This window comes from Schistocerca piceifrons, chromosome 9 (genome assembly GCF_021461385.2).
Source record: "Schistocerca piceifrons isolate TAMUIC-IGC-003096 chromosome 9, iqSchPice1.1, whole genome shotgun sequence".
NCBI lineage: Eukaryota > Metazoa > Arthropoda > Insecta > Orthoptera > Acrididae > Schistocerca > Schistocerca piceifrons.
In genome coordinates, this window is record NC_060146.1 from 147,763,124 (window position 1) to 147,782,921 (window position 19,798).

Sequence of the window (19,798 nt, forward strand, 5' to 3'; positions counted from 1 at the left end):
GGGTGGGGTAAGAAGTTCTATGGATTGAGTTGTTAGTCCTTGTGAGGGGCCTGAGGTTTTAAGGAGTGACTGCAGGTCAATTTGAGTCACAGGTATGGAATCTTGATGGCAGACACTGTATATGGAGGAGTCAGACAGCTAGCATTGATCTTTCAGTCAAGTACTACAGTGGTAGATCCTTTGTCTGCTGGGAGAATAATGATGGAGTCATCAGCTTTTAGGGAACACAGAGCCTGGAGTTCTGCAGAGGACAAGTTAAGGTCGTGTTCTAGGGACCTGAGGAAGGGTTGTGAAGCAATGCTGGATGTGAGGAATTCTTGGAAGGCTTGTGAGGGGAGATTTTGAAGTAGTGGTGGTGGATCAAGTTGGGATTGTGGTCTGAACTGTTCAAGGCAGGGTTTAATGTCAGGTCTGCTGTTTTGGGAATGGGTTCCAAAGTGATATTTCCGATGGATATTACATCTGAAGGAAAGTAGGGCCTTCACCAAAGCAGCATGATCAAATGCAAGTTTAGGGCTGAAAGTGAGACCCTTAGATAATACAGATAATTCAGGAGGGGAGAGCACTTTAGATGAGAGGTTAAGGGCACCGTACTGTTGTGACTGGTTCTTGGGATTATGGGTTATTCTTGGTGTGGGAGGTAGTGGTGAAGGCTGTGGGGTGTTAAGGAAGTTGGTCAAGCTCGGTTTGTAGGAGAGGAGTGGTGGTTGGTGATGTGGCTGTTTAGGGGGCTGCAGAGAGACAGGATGGGAAACACCACTGTTCAGGTAGTTTAGGAGAAGGTGGGATAGCTTTTTGAGGTGAAGTCTGGCATGTTGTTGCAGTTTGAAGTTGGCTTGGCTTATGATACCATTCAAGGAAACATGAGGGGCAGATAACTGCAAGATTTTGTACAAGGAGAGGAGTCTGTTAGAGTGGAAATTGGCTGATGAGGCATATAGGTCACAGATAAGCCAGGTAAGAGCAAGAGATTGCTATATTTGAAACTGTAAAAGAGCCTGATATAGGGTAGGATTGCATCCAGAAACAGGGACTTTCACTGTTAGGCATTTTGGAGTAACTCCAAGGGACAAGCACGAAAAATTAGAAAAATTCATATGAAAATCGTTAATAAGAGGTAATGAGTGGGCAATCTATATGATATGGAAAAAATGACTGCAAAAGAAAAATGGAAAAAATTGATTGGGAAAGTTGTGAAAACTGACAAAATTCTAAAAACTATGTAAACAGAAGGTGAAAGTCACAGGAGAAAAAGTAAACTACTTAGCTTGGCAATTAAAGTGAAGTAAGAGACGCCAGTAAAAGGTGATCAGATTGATTTGCCAAAAAACAAATGCACTAAATGTGAAATAATTACACATAAACAAGATAAGTGGGTGGTGGAAATGAAAATAGCTGTCCATTCTCACCTCAGCCTTCACTGCATGTAATTATTCCACCAGCCCAGTTAAAAAGCAGATTTCCCAGGCCATCACATCCAATCCAGGTACTGCTGATCCCCCCAAAAAACAACTTCAGACCACACCATTGGTGACTCAGTTTTATCCTGGTCTGGAATATGGTAATCAGCTACTTCGACAGAGACATGACTTCCTAAAATCATGCCCTGAAATGAGATCCATTCAGTCTGAAATTTTGCCCACCACACCTAGAATAGCTTTCTGTCACCCTCCCAATCTCTGCAATAATCTTATCAGACCCTATGCTCCTTCTGCACCCATCTCCCTACCATATGGCTCCCACCCCTGTGACTGTCCCCACTGCAAGACTTGAGCTATGCACCCTTCTAGCACCACCTATAACAGTCCTGTAACTGGCAAAACATATACTATCAACGGGAAAGCCAACTGCAAAACGACACGTCATATACCAGCTGTTATGTAAATACTGTTCAGCCTTCTACACCTACATGACTACCACCAAATAATCAATTAAGATGAACGGGCATAGGCAGAAGGTGTATACTGGCAACACACAATATACTGTTGCAGAGCATGCTCTACAACATGACATCCATGACCTTGGCACCAGTTTCACCACATGCCATCTGGATTCTTCCTCCAGACACCTGCTTCATCACACGCACCATCTGAATTCTTCCCCCACCCACCAGTTACTCAGAACCCCACAGGTCGGAACTAGCACTACAACATGTCCTTGGTTCTCGCCACCCATCTGGCCTTAATTTACGTTAATTTCTTCTGTTTTAGCATTTCTTCACTGTAACTACTCTTTGCTTCTCTCTGTTTTAGTTTTCTACATCTTTCATTGTCTTTCCCATCTATTTTTCACCGTCCCCCGTCACATCTGTTACGTACAATGCGCTTAGATTTTCACTTTTACTAACTCATGCATGATGTTTAAGCAGTAATCTCTGTCTGCATATTACCCTGACTTCCACCTTTTAAGCTCTCAGGTTTTCAAATCTTGTCCAATGGAGTTCCCAACAATTGGTCTTTCCTTCTCATCCCCTACAGTAAGTTTCCCCTGACCTGTGGTTCTGGGTGACTTTCCCAAAATCTACCCTTTTCCTAGACCTCTCCACTTCTTTTCCTTCCCCTTCAACCCTTTTGCCTGAAAAAGGAGCCACTGGCTCCAAAAGTTTGCTAATTTCGACTGTCTTTTGTGTCTGTGTTCCGCCACCACTTAGTGAGTAGACTTTTTATATGTCCAATTGAATAATCTTGTCAATAATTGATTGTTTTTGTTGTTAATGGATGTTAAGTCATTTTTCCAGGGAGCACCTCAATTTCGCATGATGTTCTACAGCCTTAAAATTGATAGTTGCATATAAAGTGGTGTTGTAGATTAGTGGTCGGAATATGAGGCTGATGTATAGAATGTTGTGGTTCTGTATCTCGTCAGGTGCTTCAATTTTTATTTTTATTTTTAAATAGTTATTCAAATGACTAAACATTATTTTTATTCTATTAATTGATTTCAAAGGAACTTTTTTTAATAAAAAACTTTTACATTTACTCTTTTTTTCCTATATTTCTTTTGTTTGGCACCCTTGTGCATGTTATTTTCACTATTTTATTTTTATTTTTTATTTAATGTCTCCCATTTGATAATCATGTATTTTTGTCCATGTTATTGCATTCATTATTTCTATTCCTCAATTTGCACATTTATTTATGACCCCTTCCTTCATGTAAATTTTCATCCACATTATTTTGTCCACAGTGCAGCAAGAATTTGTGTTTCAAATGTTGTATAACAATTACCATCCAAAAGAAAGTACATTTTTTACATACCAATAAATATATATTTTGACATTATTTTTAAACCGTTAGCTCAACATTTTCATAAGTTTAAATATTGTGATAGATAAATAAAACTAATTAAAATAATGTAAACACAGATTCCAAATGAAAACAGAATCATAGGCAGAAAAAATAAGAGCAAACGAAACAATTAATACAAAGATTAAAATGATGTGACAAAGAACTATAAATTTAAATAAAACACAAGTAAATCAATTAACTGAATAAAAATGATAAAGTCATTTCAATAACTATCTAACAATAAAAAAATTTTGAATCGCATGACAAGATTCAAACACAGAACTTTCTATATGTCAGCCTAATACACTAACCATTACACTACAATGCCGATTTAAGTGCAACCATCAAAAAGGTTCTAGAATATTATGCAAAATTACAATTTTTGTTATTAATTGCTCACAAATGAGGACCAACCAGGGTGAGTGGCTACAGAGTAAGATACCTGGAACCCTAACCAGCATCACCAAATAGATGGTTTGAGAAAGTCAATCCCATGCCTGCCGACCTTTCCTTCATACTGAATCTCCCTACAGTCCCTCCATGTTAACACTTTCTCAAACACAACAGCAAATAGTCTCAGATTGCTGTTCACCCTGTCTTATAAGTTGGACTTTACTTTTGCCTCTGATGAACTCTCTCAGTATGGGGCAACACACTGAGTACCATTACTCACAAGATCTTTCAGATAGTGCCGTATCTGAGAACATATTCCATATGTTCAGATCATTGTTATCAGTATATAGTGTAATTCAGTTCAAACTCTTTCCACAAACCTAGGAGTACAGAATCTGCCTGTTGGTCTGTATCCATGCCTCATAGGGTACTGTGTGCGAAAAGGTGTGAACAATTTTTGCATGGTCGTTTCTTTATAAGCTCATGAGGATTTATGAGCAGGTGTTCTCCTCCCTCTAGCTAACTCATTACACTGGAGTTTAGAATGTGCTCAAGGTCCCTGCAGCACACTAATGTTATGTATATTGGTCTATAATTTTGCACAGCCATTCCTTTACGCTTCATATACACGGAAGTAACCTGCAATTTTTCTGGTTACTTGGGAATCAAGTTACCGTAATACGTTCAGGGTTTAATAACGCGAACACTGTCAGTGGCAGGCCTGGATCTGTGAGAGGAGGAGGAGGGGGAGGAGGAGGAGGAGGAGGAGGAGAAGGGGGGGGGGGGGGGGACTGAGGTATCTGCCCCAGGCAGCAATTTCAGGGGGCACCAAATTCATATTCTAGCATCCAGCGCACGTTGGTCTATTGATTATTCATATGATTTTGAAATGCATCCCTTTTGGTTTTTGAATATTTTTAACAAATTCTACGTTGATTGCTGAATGACTCGTAAGTTGTCCCACAGACAAAAGGGGACGTGGCTACACAAGCTGATCTGAATACATGCGATCGGGTGAATACCAATCGCTGTTTCTTTTTTATGTGGTTGACTGGGTGTGTGAATGATAAGCATTGTTAAAATTATTAGCAAAATCCACAGATTCAGACTACCAGACAAACAGGAATAACACGTAAGAAAGATTACACATTATCTTATCAGTGTATCCAGGAAAATCAAATTTTGACAGAAAATTTTGCCAGGTCACTACACTACTAAGGGCCAGTTGTACAATCCTCGGTTAGCAACCACTAAGTTCTATTCTTGGAATAGTGCAAACACCTAAATTGAGAATAAAGAAGGGGTAACTGAACTGATAATTCTGGAACCGTTACCAAAGTTAACCGGAGAATAAGTTTTGATAATAGCAGGAATAGTTTCAGAATTAGTGAAGCCAAGATTTTTTGTTAGAACGAGGGAGGAGAAGAAATGGGGACATGACACAAATTATTTGAAAGAATATGATGATTCCAAATTTACATAAAAATTTTGTGCTACTACTACTACTACTACTACTACTACTACTTTTTTATCTCATGCTTGAGAAACTGGAGCATATGAATGAAATGTGAGACATTTCCTAACATAAAACTTTTTGCTTGTAATAGGCCTAATAGGCATTGGTATTGGTACTTCGTGAATTATGTTCTGTCATCTTATTTATATAAATGAGGTGGATAAAAATCACCACTTTTCCAAAACAGTCTCGCTTATTTGGTGTGTGTTACAGTTGCTGCAATATTAGAAAGACCTGTTTTGTTTTATCTAGTAGGAAGTGATGAAATAGATGTAATCAAATTGAGGAACCACACAACTTCATATAACAGCTTTTTCAATATTAGCGACATTTTGATTTTTCATGTAGCAAAACGTTTGACTAACTTTGATGAGAGAATAGAATTTTTTGCAGAAATGAAAGCATGCAGTGTAAAGCTGTAGCAAGATTAGAGAGAAAAAATGCTGGGCATAAGGATTGAAGAAATGTGCTCTGTCTTGCTTGTTTCTTGTCTCCACTGGTTTTGTGATTCCTGTGTTTAATTTTATGTCACACACAAAAGAAAGTTATTAGCTAACGGGCCATAAAGAGAGCAGATTTCCTGAAGAGTTCTTATTCTGCCAGTCACAAATAATTCTACCCAGTATTAATTGTGATTTTTTTTTTTTTTAAAGGGGGGTAGGATGTCAAACTGGCTGACTGGGAGCAGGAGAAGCACCACAGGACATTTTAATTTCCACTGTCCTGAATATAGGTTTGACAGCTTCCATTACAAAATATGTATGTTTGAATTCCACAGAGCAAAGTACGACGACATGCAACAGAAGAATGTTGTGTGGAGAGGCAAGGTACTGCACTTTGGAACACTTAAGACCACAGAACATGCCTTACATTTCCTCGAACATATATGTTTTATATATCAAACTCTTCAGTAAGATATGCACTACAAAATGAAGACTTTTTGAAAAATCGATTACTGTTACAAGTATCAGTGACAGGTTTTCATTTCAGCCTTGCCAGTAATCCTTTCCAGAAGAAGATGCCGTTGCCTCCCTTTCATTCTTTGGGCCACAACAATATGAAAAACCATATAAGTTTAAAATTTTTCACATAATTAACTTATCATAGTGAATAATGAATACAACAAGAAATAGGCCATATAAAACAATAAATTGTTTTAAGAAGGTGGTTTCACTTGGGAATCACAGGGACATTCAGTTTTCAACCACCCATCACTTCAATGATTACACATTTTTTGTAGACACAGTCTCACATCTCGAAATTTCCATGAACTCATAATGCCTAAAACAAATTATAGTCCTAAATAACTAGAAAAAAGTAACACTATATCCTATAATCATGTAACACAATCTCTGACTGCTACGATGCTCTATATTTGTAGCAGTACCTAGCTGTTTCTGTCTTGCAGTAGCATCAGTGGTTTCATGCAAAAGGCACTGGTACCTCAAAACAAATTAATAAACCGGTGGTTTGAGCCAGAAACCACTGTAGCTCGAAGAGGGTAAAGATAGTTTTCCAGTTTCTGGGAATAATTATCATTCTAGTTTTAATTAGTTTCCAATGCTCTAAGAATATCAACATTAAGATTAGTTAACACATTAAGATTAATTAAGACAATATTATGAGACAGATGCCAAAATACTATGCCGCATGGTGTTTTTGGGTTTCAGTTGGTCACTGTTTTCTTCCAAGCATCATATTTCAACTGCCCATCTGCCAATTATCTTCAGGTGGTTTGTTAATACTGTTTATACCAGCCATTGCCCATAAGTGTCTCATATTGGATACTAATGTTGAAATCATCTTTTGCAACCCACCAGTCTGCTATTGTCTAGCTCTGTATCTTCACCAGACAGTGAAAACAATAATTCTGGCAACAGCAACATAGATTTGGGGCTCTGTTATTAATAAGCCCAAGGAGGTACAAATTGCAGAAAATCTTATTAATCATTACAGGAGCTGTCAATTGGATAATGTGTGGGACCTTATCATTTCCATTATCTGCTATTAGTGTAGTTGATAGAATGTGCCAAAGACCAAGGTGAATGGCAATACATCTGACAGCAGAGTTTCATGAAACTGTGTGCAGGACTGAGACTCAAACCCAGGATCTTTGCCTTTCATGGGCAAGTGCTCTACCAGCTGCGCTATCCAAGCAAGACTCACAACCCACTCTCACGGCTTTACTTCCGCTAGTACCAATCTCCTACCTCCCAGACTTCACAAAAGCTCTCCTTTCAAGTTTCTCAGGAGATCTTTTGGGAAGTCTGGAAGGTAGGAGATATGGCACTGGTGGAAGTAAAGCTGTGAGGATGGGTCATCAGTCATTCTTGGGTAGCATAGTTGCTAGAGCACTCGCCAAGGAAAGGGAAAGGTCCCGAATTCGAACCTCAGTGTGGCACACAGCTTCAATTTGCCAGGAAGTTTCATATCAGCTGTGGACAGCAAATTTCATTCTGGAAACATACACTCGGTTGTGGCTAGGCCAAGTCTCTACAATATCATTTCTTCCAGGAGTGCTAGTCTTGGAAGTTTTGCAGGAGAGTTTCTGTGAAGTTTGTTAGGTAGGACATGAGGTACTGGTGCAAGTACAGCTGTGAGGACAGATCATGAGTCGTTCTTGGTAGCTCAATTGGTAGAGCACTTGCTCACAAAAGGCAAAGATCCTGAGTTCGTGTCTCAGTCCGGCACATGTACTGATGCAAGTAAAGCTGTGAGGATGGATCATGACTTGTGCTTCGGTAACTAACTCAGTAGAGCACTTGCTTGCAAAAGTCTGGAACACAATTGTAATCCACCAGGAAGTTTCACATTGTTATGTATGGCTTCAGTAAGGAAAGGTGGGTTACAAAGTGGTGCGGCAACTGTCGTCATCGTTAAGCTGGACAGGAGCAGAAATGATTAATAAACAAGAATAAGCAGACGATTTACTTAAGTCGTGTTTCTCTAAGCATACAAAGACTCGTTACAAATAACACAGCAAGAAGCAGAGTCCAGTTATTTCAATGTCAACAAGGAAGAGGCCCTCTCTAGAATAAAGCATGAATGATAAGAGTCCCAGCTGAGACTACCCAGTGTCCGAATAGTGTCATGTAGTGAAGTTAGTCCAAGTGTGAGTGGGCCGTGTGGCTACCACCGGCCATCCTATATTGTGGCAGCAGTGGGCACTCGTGGTACAGTGCCATTGGTGGCATGGTTTAGTGGGCATGCTCCAGTCCGGATCCCACATTACCACTATCAGCATCTGACAGGAACTTGCAACTCTGTTGCCAACTTTGACGCCTGTGGGGTGCTATCGATACGTGATACTACACATAGCTGCATGTTCCGCTGCAGAGCAAAAGTTTCATTCTGGGAACAGTGTTTCATACTGGCGTCATCAATGACAATGCCTTTGTCGCCAAGTAATGTAGACTGTGACATTATTACGATTGCTATGTGTAAATGAAATCAATACAGTGTGTTAATAGACAGTACGACATGGAATGCCTGTGTCAGTCTGCAGAGATTCACCTTAAGATGACTGTTGGATGCACAGTTGAAATAGTGGTACTGAATAATGACTAGCTGCAATCCTGAAACATCAAGTATTCAGAATTCTGGCAAAAGTTAAAGTTTCCATTATATGTAGCTTAATGAGTAATAATCAATATAAATTTTCTGTTCCAGATGGAGAGCACTTTACAAGGGATTGTTACCTAAAGTCCTCCGCCTTGGTCCTGGTGGAGCTATTATGCTGGTCGTTTATGACTACAGCTATAACTACCTCAGTACCAGATTCCCCGATTAGTGTCTGTAGCACGCTGTATCAAAACCTAGCCCTTACCTAATTCTTTTTCCATGCCTAACCTTTGCTTAATGCCGTGATCTGCTATTAGAAGTGTGCAAATATCTGTCGCATTGATTACATATATTCACTTTAGCGTACTGCTACACTAAACAACACTAATATTTGAAACCTGACTTTCTTTTATATCCTTTCAGAATATTAAGAAATTTCTTAACTACAAGTTAGAGCCATATATTTATTAACTGCAACTTTAGTGTAGGTAATAATGTCTTAGTAATCCCAAATGTACACAGAAACCCCTCTACCCATAAAACCAAAAATGTTACCTTACAAGCTGCAAAATGGCATCTGTTTCCTTCTTTTCTGTTATAGTTGTTTCTCTTGCAAAAGCGAGAATCCAGTGATATAGGCAGCAATTATAAAAATCTGGACAGCTGTAAATTATACCAATCCATTTCGTTTAAATTACAGAACATGAACTGAGTCAAGGAAAAAAACAGCCCATTAGTTATTTGTTGGTCTAAAATAACAACTTATAACATAAAACACAACTTTTCTTCCTTTGATAATGCATTGGTCAGTTCACCATAGTTTTACCCCTGATTTTTCTTTACTGCCAATAGTTAGAGCAACAGCAGCTCAAGATTTAACATCAAACTTTATGATGACATTTTTCAAAGTTTCCATTTTCTTTTACTTCTAGAAAATTACTATTTTTTTATTCAAGATTATATTTATCCATAACTAAGTTAACTCTGCTTCAGAAAAAAGTAAATAAATAAAAAATTTATTTTAAGATATGAAACAGAAGTAATATAGCAGCAGTTTGATTCTTGTATGTTGTTGATAACTTCCTGTGCTAGTAATGCTCCTTGTTTCAAAAGGTTCCAAATAAAACCTGCTCTAAATTTTTTACTGCAGCATCTACAAGAATAATGAAATGTATAAATTATACTAGTCATCAACTATTGAATTTTAAATGCTGGTCATGTAACATTCCTTCATAATTAATAATTTTATTTACACAATTAAGAAACTATATTTGAACAGGCTAAGCTAGTGTACTAAGGATCTTTTAATTCCTGCTTTCTATAAGTACTTTTGTTAAGTTTGGGAGCAGAGTTTATATTTAAAAAATTCTTTTTGTGGAATTTGACAGCAATAATTTCAGGAAATTCTAGTCAGTAAAATCATACTGATCTGAATATATATTGATCTGAATATTTTTACAATGCTATTATTATTAGGCAGATCTATTTGTGCATCACTTATTCATCTGACACTCACTAGTGACAATCAGGATTTTTCTATTTCCATGTCGTCACAAGCCAGTGAAATTTAAATGCAGGCATGACACATTTTAGTCCTTTTAAAGTACACTCTACATCCAAGTCCCAGTTTCATCATACATGTGTTCACTTTTGCCGTGTTTCGTTTGGCTGTTTCTTTCTTGTAAATGTCTTACAATTCACTTGGTATGATCCCTTGTGCTCGTGCTGTTTTTGCAGAAAATTTGTTAGGATGTTAAGGTATTTCCATGTTTGACAAATGTCAAATTTTCTTCCTGATACCAAAACAGCTCCTATGGAGTAGTGACAATTTTTGTGGGTGCTAGAAGTGTTCTGGAATAGTGTGTGTGTATGTGGCTTGCTGGATTTGCAACCTGTGTAATGGCAAGATGATAGGTTTGCTTATGAAGTTAACCTGAAACATTAAAAGATAAATACAAAACATATCAATTGTACCTGTTGCTCATAAGAGCTAAGGAAAAGGCATTTTATTGTATCTCAATTAATGAAGTAAAGACTGAAGAGCTCCATAATTTGTGATGCTATTTTAAACTATGTGATGTTCTATTTAGTTTTATCAAGAACTGATGATTATGTTTATTTTTGCAGTATAAACAAAATTTTGAAAATTCATGCTATGAGTGTACCTAAGATAATTAACTACCCATATTTTAACTGTCTTGCAAGGGTGGTTAAAAAAAGTTATAATGTCGATTGTCTTAGAATTGAATGCTCATATTGCCAAAGTTACTGGGATACATAAAGCATACAAGTCTCATTTTTGTACATTGGGATATAGAAAAACTATTTGAAGTGTCTGTAATCTTTAAGTTTTTTTTCAATTTAAACTAACATATTTTGCATGTAAAAGGAAAAGCTAATTGTCTTGGTACTAATGCATAAATATTTTGCAGATAGTCATTTTATGTTTATGTAGGAACAACTGTATTTGTTATTAGTTTCCAATTTTAATTACACTTTAATGAGACACAATATATGGGACAAAAGTTCCTGATTTAGTTTTGAGACAGAAATGACAGGTACAGGGAAGATCAAGTCAGGTGTTTGTTCTTAACAAGCTTGATCATTTTTCAAGAAAATTTTGAAAGATGGAATGCTGTGCTACTAAGTATTGAGTCTAAAAATTAACAAAACACCATTTTGGCTTTTATCTATCGATTTATATAATGTTCCTCATAGAGATCGATACTGTTTAGTGCACAGAGATAGTTAGTTGACTGATAGATTCATAGCTGTCATAAGATTATTGGTTATATTACTGAGGGTAAAGTGCCTGCAAATGAATGGATATAAGATGTGATATGCACTGGCACTAACACACAGAGAATGAAAAGTAAATAGTTAACCTTTTCACAAATCATGCTTCCCTCCTGTACTATTGTTTCTTTGTGCCATTTACTAAGACATTTGTTTCTGAAAACATTATCAAACTCATATGCTCAAATTCTAATATGTGTTTATATGGGCTGCTACTGTAAAACAAAGCAATGTTTAAAAAACACAGCAGATATTTCACATTTATCATAATGATGACTTTATAGTATGTGCCTTATCAACGTGTTTTGACAAATCTCTTATTCTATCTGTAGGCATAACATTTGTTATTCTTTACAAAATAAGGACTGTGCCAAACTTATATAAGTCTGATGTGGATCTTCACAATATTAAGCCAAAGAGTTAATAACTTGCTTATCAATGATCAAACTTTTGAAAGTTAATAATAGACACAATAACAGCACTTGGCAAAATTTAATAATCATCAACATGGACAAAAATGAAGAAAAATATGCAGGATAATTTATGTTGAAGTGACAAGCTGAAAGGATGTGCCCAGGCAGGAAGATTTCAGATTCTGAGAAAAAACTTGCCATTCATTTTATTTTTTGCCTGGGAGTGAATGACCTTGCCTGTTTGTTTTGTTCTAAAAGATGGAGAAAACTTTATTTTTGTCAAGTGCAGTCATTCCTATCTTTCACTCAGTTTGAGCAGTCTTTCTTGACATGTGTGTTATGCTTTATATATGTTAACGATTTGCTCTACTGCCTTATAAGTGATGCAATTAATTATGTGATCATCAGTTGACAGGGGCTACTGTAGAAGGTGTATGCATTGAACATTGTTGTACTGTTAAAGTTATCAAAACATTTTTATATTGTGTTGTAAAAAACTGCAGTGTACTTTGTGGGAACATAAAGAATTTTCTGCACTACAGAAGGCAACTTTAATTATTGTTTTATCACAATTGAAGTATATCCTGCCATCCTCTGCTCTTAAAACTTTAGCTGCACGGGAAGTGCACGTGTGTATTCAGCTCTTTCAGTACGATTTTGTGAGCCACGCTGTTACAGCATTGGATATAATTTCTGGGCTGATTGTATGAGGGTGTGCTCATAAGCAATGCCTCTGCATTTTTTATGTGAAAACTCTTAAAATGTTTTAAAAGTCCTCATATGTGTTCTTTAAGTTTCGCAAAAATAGGATGGGGCCAAGTTGAGACAGTATGGAGGACGATTGATGACAGTGAATCTAAGGGATCAGATTGTTGTAGATGCAGTGTTTGTGTGTAGTCTGGCATCGTCATGCTGAAGGAATGGTGCTCCATGTGTAGATGATGTTTTCTGGTTAGAAACTCAATTACAGCAATCTGTTTCTCACGCACCTACATAGTTGCATTACACGTCACCACATTAAACGCTACAATTCGGAGCCCCATGGTGGCAGAGGGTTGCAACTTGTACCTGTGGAGTGGGAAAATTGTCTGAATAATATACATGCAATACCTCAACAGAATAAAACTTTGGAGGCAATACTTTTCAGCACACCCTAGTACATCAGAGGTCACTATTTTCCTTTCCAATCTTTTTCTGTTTCTCTGGAACACCATAAGTCACATTTTACACATTCTCAAATCTCACCCATACACTTACATGTGCATCTTCTCGCACCAACAATTTTGTAACTATTTTTGCGAGCCTGTATATGCAACCTTGCTCAAGATGACAATGACTAATGCAATCTGTTAATGATTGTTATCCAAGTGTCCAGACACACATGTTCCCATCGTGATGCTGTAGATAAAACGATAAAACCGGAGCTTCTGAAAAGATGACATGGTGACACTCCTGTACCTAGTGTTGTTGCTGGGTGCACTACCTGTCAGCATGCGTCCCTCTGATGCTGTGTCAAAGGAAGCCACAAAAAAGGTTGCTGTTCTCACAGTCCATCATGTGGTCAAAAAAAAAATTATCAGTAAGTTTCTCCTGTGTTTATAACACTGAATGCGATTTTTGTGTTTCCTGTGGAATATACATTGAATGTAAATTAAAACTCACTTGTAAATTCGGTTTTTGGCTTTCATGTTACATTCTTTTATTACTCTTAATTATCAAATAATACTGGTCCACAATTATATACAGAAAAAATGGAAAATCAGTCGTGACTGGAGGGTTAAGTTGTGAACGAGGAATCTGACACTACCTTCCACATCTTTGTTCTTCCTCTCGAGTCTGACAACAGGTGGAACCCTCTCCTTTCCAACTTTTCCTAATGATTCCCTCTTTCCTACCTGAAGAAAGAACACACAGATTCTGAAAATTAGGATTTGATTTCCTACAGTACTAGGAATTTTGCCACCTAAAGGTAAGCCATTATGTCTGCCCATAGTTTAATAGATTTCTCGTGATGCTGTGCAATACATCTGCTGCTAGTTTTTTTGCAATACATCTGCTGCTAGTCTCTTGTTGAGTGAGTCATTATTTTTATACACTTACCCCAGTTACATTTTATTTTTGTGAAGTTTTCAGAACTCACAGTGAAAAATATTCATCATCTGAAATGAGAATAATGAAACACACACTTAAAAAGAAGCTATAAACAAGTTTTTATTTCCAATATTTTTCTCACTATACCGAGTCATAAATATGAACATGCTATCACATGCAGGCTTAAATAAAGTTGCTGTTTTATTACTGAACATGTGAGAAGCTTGAAACTGTTAACAACAACAACGCTCCCACTGGTACAAATTATGGAACACTGGGCAGACACTCTTATTAAGTCGCTTTTCCGCACAAGCAATGATGACTGTTTAAAATGTTTGTAGCAAAAAAATTAAAATGGAAGAACTGGTTTACTCTGCCCAAAATGTGATAGAGCATGGCCTATACGTAACAGAAACTGTGGTGGAAAAAGGCACTTTGCTGCTTCTCTCGTTCATGCAAGTTCTTACAGCTATACAATATAAAATTAAAACATTTTATGTGTAATTGTCCTAGTTTATCAAAGATTAACATGCGTGATAACTTTTTAACCTATTAACAAAAAATAAAGTATTTCACAAAAAATTTTAATTGTGATAAAAATCTCAACAAAAGTGTCACAATAACAAAGATCTGGATGTCCACAACTGGATGTAACAAAAAATAATGCTGAACATTTTATTTTTCCCAAACAAACTTATTAGGAAAGCATTAATGTACCTGACAAAGATTCACACGGCACCTATTTATCTGAACATACATGATTTCTACAGTCCTTACTGCATACGTTAGAAGCTGTTGTGCATTTGAGGTGCAAAATATAACCAGATCAATTACAACTTGACTCGCAGTGTCTTGGCCAAAATATACAAAGTGACAGTCAGGCTCTAATGTCATAACATGGGCCCCTCCAACTTGACTAGCTTCGGTTCTCAAATACATGCTCCCCTCAGAGCGCTAACTGTAAACTGCCGTAAGCTACCGAACAGTATTCCCACAAACTGGTCTACATGTATTCTGCCAAATCGACATGTCAGCAGATACAGACCTGTCTGCCCACTTTTAGAATACAAAGAGGTACTCGGTTTGCATTTTCACAAAGCTTCTGTGATGAGCACAAAGACAAACCAGGCAGTTTCCACTAAGTAGTCCGCCTCTCCTGGCACGAGTAATGGACTATGTCACCATTCGGGTACCGAGCAAAGGCACTGGAACAGAGAAGAACAACACTTAGATATGCTATGGCAATTTAAATGAAATTAGTGGTAAAGTTAGCATCAAAATTGGGAACTACCTAGCAGACGAGGTAAAGGAATTCTGCCAGCACAGATGCAAAATAACTTATGAAAAAAGTAGCAAGGAGGACAAGCGGACAATCACAGGTAAAAAGAGAATTCTCCTCAAAGTAAATCTGTGAGTATCAACTCTAGCCCTTGTCAAAAATGGAAAGTCCAGGATGGAATAATAATGTGGAAAGGACAGACCACTACTCACCATAGTGAGTCACTTGAGCTACAGACAGGTACAAAGAAAAAGATAGCTTGAAATGTTTTAGATTTTGGGCAAGCACAACTCTCAAACTTTTTTTTTTTTATATTTCTGAAGAAGGGCAGTGCCTGAGAGATAAATCATTTACAGCAATCTTTTTAATTGTACCTGTCCGAACTCAGCACCACCTCTACGTGGTGAGTAGAAATGTAGCCCTGGGGGAGGTCACCAAAGGTGGGTTCGACATGTTAAAACCATCTATACAGATGTGTAAATTTGGCTCCACTGTGTGATACCATGGGTCCTTTCATCGTAGTGGGCCCTTATTTGCAAGTAATCGATATAAAAAAAAAGAATGTTGTATTATGCTCTAGAGCCTTAAAAATAATATCATTATGCAGTGTCAGTGTAGTGAAGTGTGTAAGATACATTCCTCATGTGCAGAAGGTTGTGGGTTTGAAATCTGTCAGATGCTTTGAAATTTTTATTTTTTAGTCTTTATTGAAATGACTTTGGTCATTATTTTTAGTCAAATAACTGGTTAAAAATAAATTTAATTTCTAATACTTTCCTGCATCATTTTCTCAGCGTATTGACTCTTTCATTTACTCTCACTTTTTCTTCCTAACATTCTTTTTCTGTCAGGAATCTTTGTGCATATGATTTTCATTTCTTTCATTTATCTATCATAATATTTAAGTGTTTGCAAATGGGAATCTACCGATTAAAAACAAAGGACAAAATAATCTATCTCTGTTGGCTGTGCAATGGTGCAAAAATGTATTTTGTGTTACAAGTTGTACATTTTTTTGTACAACAATCGTCATAGAACATTTAAAACATAAATTATTGTTGCACTGTGGACAAAATAATGCACGAGGATTTAAAGAAAAGAAGGGATTATTAATAAAATGAACTTCAAGTAAAATGAGGAATGGAAATAATGAATGCAATAACAATAGAACTGACAAGGATGGATCGGGAAATTCCGGGATGAACTTGATCAACTAGCAAAGACCATACCACACACTAACAGTAAAATTCTGCTTGGACACTGTAATGCGAAGATAGGATGAGAGAAGAAATTTCGAGGTGTGGTGGGGGAATGTCCAGAGCATAAACTTACAAAAAAGAATTGGGAACGGTTAATTGAATTTTGTATTAAAAGTGGATTGGTTTTGAAGACAACAAGGTTTAAGAGAAGACCACATAAGTTAATGACATGGAAATGCCCTAATGTCAAGCTAGGAGAGTTCCAGATAGATCATGCGGCCATGGATCAGAAATTCCATTAATAATCAGATATATTACGAGAGACCAAGAATACCTTTAAGTGACAATCTAGAAGCCACTGTCGATCGATTAAAAGCCTTGGCTGAAGAAGTAGCTCCAGTACGGAAACACAAGAAACACGCTCGGTGGAATGAGCAATGCGATGTAGCGATTCAACATAGACATAAGGCCTGGTTAAATGACCACAAAGGAGAACTGAAAGCTCCAGGTAGGAATTAATAAATGCTAGATGATCAACCACCAAAGAAATTAGAAAGATCAAAAGGCAATTTCATAAGGACTCGCTAAAATCCATCGAGAATGTTTTCAATCACCACAAGACAAGAGATTACTATCAGACATTCAAACAATACCAGTGGAAATGCACTGCACCTACTCTTATGATGGAGGATACAAATGGGAAGGTGGCACATAACAATTATGACAATTCAATGATATTGGCTAAATATCTCAAACAGTTACTAAATAGCGCAGAACCTGAACATCATTTGGAATTTGACACCTATCCAAGAAACAAAATGCATTTAGAAAGGGTTTTACCACCACATTCAGATGAAGTACAAGCAGTGACTAACTCACTTCGGAATTAAAAAACGGCAGGTGAGAACCAACTAGTGGCAGAACTTTGAAATACGCAAATGTACAAACTATTCTGAACTTACACAAACATCTTACTGACATTTAGAATACTGAGAAGTTACCAGAGGAATGGAATGTTGCAATAATCCATCCACTACACAAAAAAGGAGATAGATTGGATCCAAATAATTATAGGGGTATATCCCTACTGGATATTACTTATAAAATTTTTTCCAAGGCTCTGTATTTCAGAATTTATGAACAGCTTGATTGTCAACTAGGCGAATATCAAGGGGGCCTTCGTCCAGGAATGAAGTTGTCCTGATCAAATTATTAGTCTCAAATCACCTTTGTCTATTTAAAAAAAGTCTACGATTGTATCCATCGTGAACCTCTACTGTCAATTCTTATAGAATTTGGTTTACATCAGAAACTTGTCAACCTCGTTGCTGTCACCCTTCGAAACACTGAACCTTTTGAGATTCATACTGGCCTTCGACAAGGCTATGGATTGTCTCTATTATTGTTCAATTGTGTACTGGAGAAAATCGTGTGTGAATGGAACAAGATATGCCCACCATCTGTTGATATTGGAAGAACGATTCGACTTAACTGCCTTGCATTTGCAGATGATTTGGTGCTGTTAGCAAACAAAATTGATGAAACAAAGGTACTGATAGAACAACTAGAATGATTAGGGGCGAAGGCTGGATTGCAAATTCCATTTGAGTAAACAGAAAAGATGCCCAGCTTCCCACTTGACACATCCCATATCATACTCCATATTGATGAAAAATTAAAGTAGTAAAAAAGTTTAAATATCTTGGTGAGATTATTACCTGGAATGCTAATGAAAGAGCATCAATAGGTAGTAGAACATTAAAACTACAGCGAGTGCAGAGAAGCACATGGGCAACCTACAAAAAACGATCTCTCTCTATAAATGTTAAATTTCGGCATTACTCCTCCCTCGTTAAACTGGAAGCAGTGCAAGTGAAACACTAATCAACCTAAATACTCGAGCACCATCTGACAAATTTCAGAAAGTTGATAGATGAATACTCCAAACAATTATCAGTAAAAAAACGTCAAATTAATGGGCAGTGGAGAATTTTGCCCAATTCAGTGGTGTATAAAGAATGTGAACCCATTATTGATACAATGCGGAAAAGAAGGATTGCATTTTTCAGCCACATATCTTGCCTACCAAATACCAGAATCCTGAAGCAACTTTTTCACTATTTCTGGAACAGTAATATCAAAAACATCTGGTATAAATATAATAGAGGGAAACATTCCACGTGGGAAAAATATATCTAAAAAGAAAGATGATGAAACTTACCAAACAAAAGCGCTGGCAGGTCGATAGACACACAAACAAACACAAACATACACACAAAATTCTAGCTTTTGCAACCAATGGTTGCCTCGTCAGGCAACCATTGGTTGCGAAAGCTAGAATTTTGTGTGTATGTTTGTGTTTGTTTGTGTGTCTATCGACCTGCCACATCTGGTATAAAGAAGTACAAAGTGATCTGGATGAATTGAACATTGCCACACACCAAATTCAACAAAGAGAAGAGAAACTATTTCTGAAGAACAAATACACATGGCTGACATTCAAACCATCAGAACAGAAGAAGTATGTCATATCTGCAGAAGAACGAGCAGTCAGATCACAGCGAATGAAGAAATTTTGGAAAACGAAGAAATGGCTGACTGCTAAGACCTAAACTTAATCATTGTAGATTCTGTTGTATTAGTTTGATTTTAGTGTTCCAATGTGAGCGTAAACTAGGTAAATAAATACCACAGATGAAAATATAAAATGAACAAACATACAAAATCAAGTTTTTATATAAAAATGATTAAAATCACATTGATAAAGATTCCAAATGAAAAAAGAATGATAGGAATAAAAATGAGAGTAAATGAAAAAAGTTAATACGATGATTAAAATGACATGACAAAAGACTGGAATTAAACAGGTACATTTAAGCCAATTAATTGATAAAAATAATCATCAAAGCAATTTCAATAAAGATTTAAAAATAAAACTTTCACAGCCATTGAGGAGATTTGAAGTCGCAAGCTTCTGCACTTTAGGACTTTATCTTAACCTCCGTGCTACACCATCACTTTGCCTAACGTTATTATTAAGCGTATACAACTTCACTTTTTTGTTGAAAGTCCACTTCGACGGAAGGGCTGCACGGTGACATACAACACCAGGGACACTAACCTACACTATTGTATCGATAGTTTCAAAATATCGGTCCCACTCCTGGATCCTCTTCTTGCTAGTTTCAGAAATAAATTGTTACCTGTGGGAAAACCACAAACAAGAGAATCTAAGGGTTTGAGATGTGGTACTAGAGAAGATT

General features: G+C 37.0%; 2 protein-coding genes across 3 annotated transcripts in view; one reads left to right on the forward strand and one right to left on the reverse strand.

The window, feature by feature from the left end:
• Positions 1-12,507, forward strand: part of LOC124717090 (mitochondrial 2-oxodicarboxylate carrier-like) — a 72,439-nt gene extending 59,932 nt beyond the window's left edge. For both annotated transcript variants that reach the window (XM_047243793.1, XM_047243794.1), the window contains exon 8: positions 8,866-12,507. In XM_047243793.1, coding sequence (XP_047099749.1) covers positions 8,866-8,986 — 121 coding nt within the window. In that variant the 3' untranslated portion in view covers positions 8,987-12,507. The remainder of the gene's footprint in view (positions 1-8,865) is intronic.
• Positions 12,508-14,402: 1,895 nt separating this feature from the next.
• LOC124716960 (vam6/Vps39-like protein) overlaps positions 14,403-19,798 on the reverse strand; it is a 118,473-nt gene continuing 113,077 nt past the window's right edge. Inside the window, exon 17 of the mRNA XM_047243558.1 lies at positions 14,403-15,262. Coding sequence (XP_047099514.1) covers positions 15,196-15,262 — 67 coding nt within the window. The 3' untranslated portion in view covers positions 14,403-15,195. The remainder of the gene's footprint in view (positions 15,263-19,798) is intronic.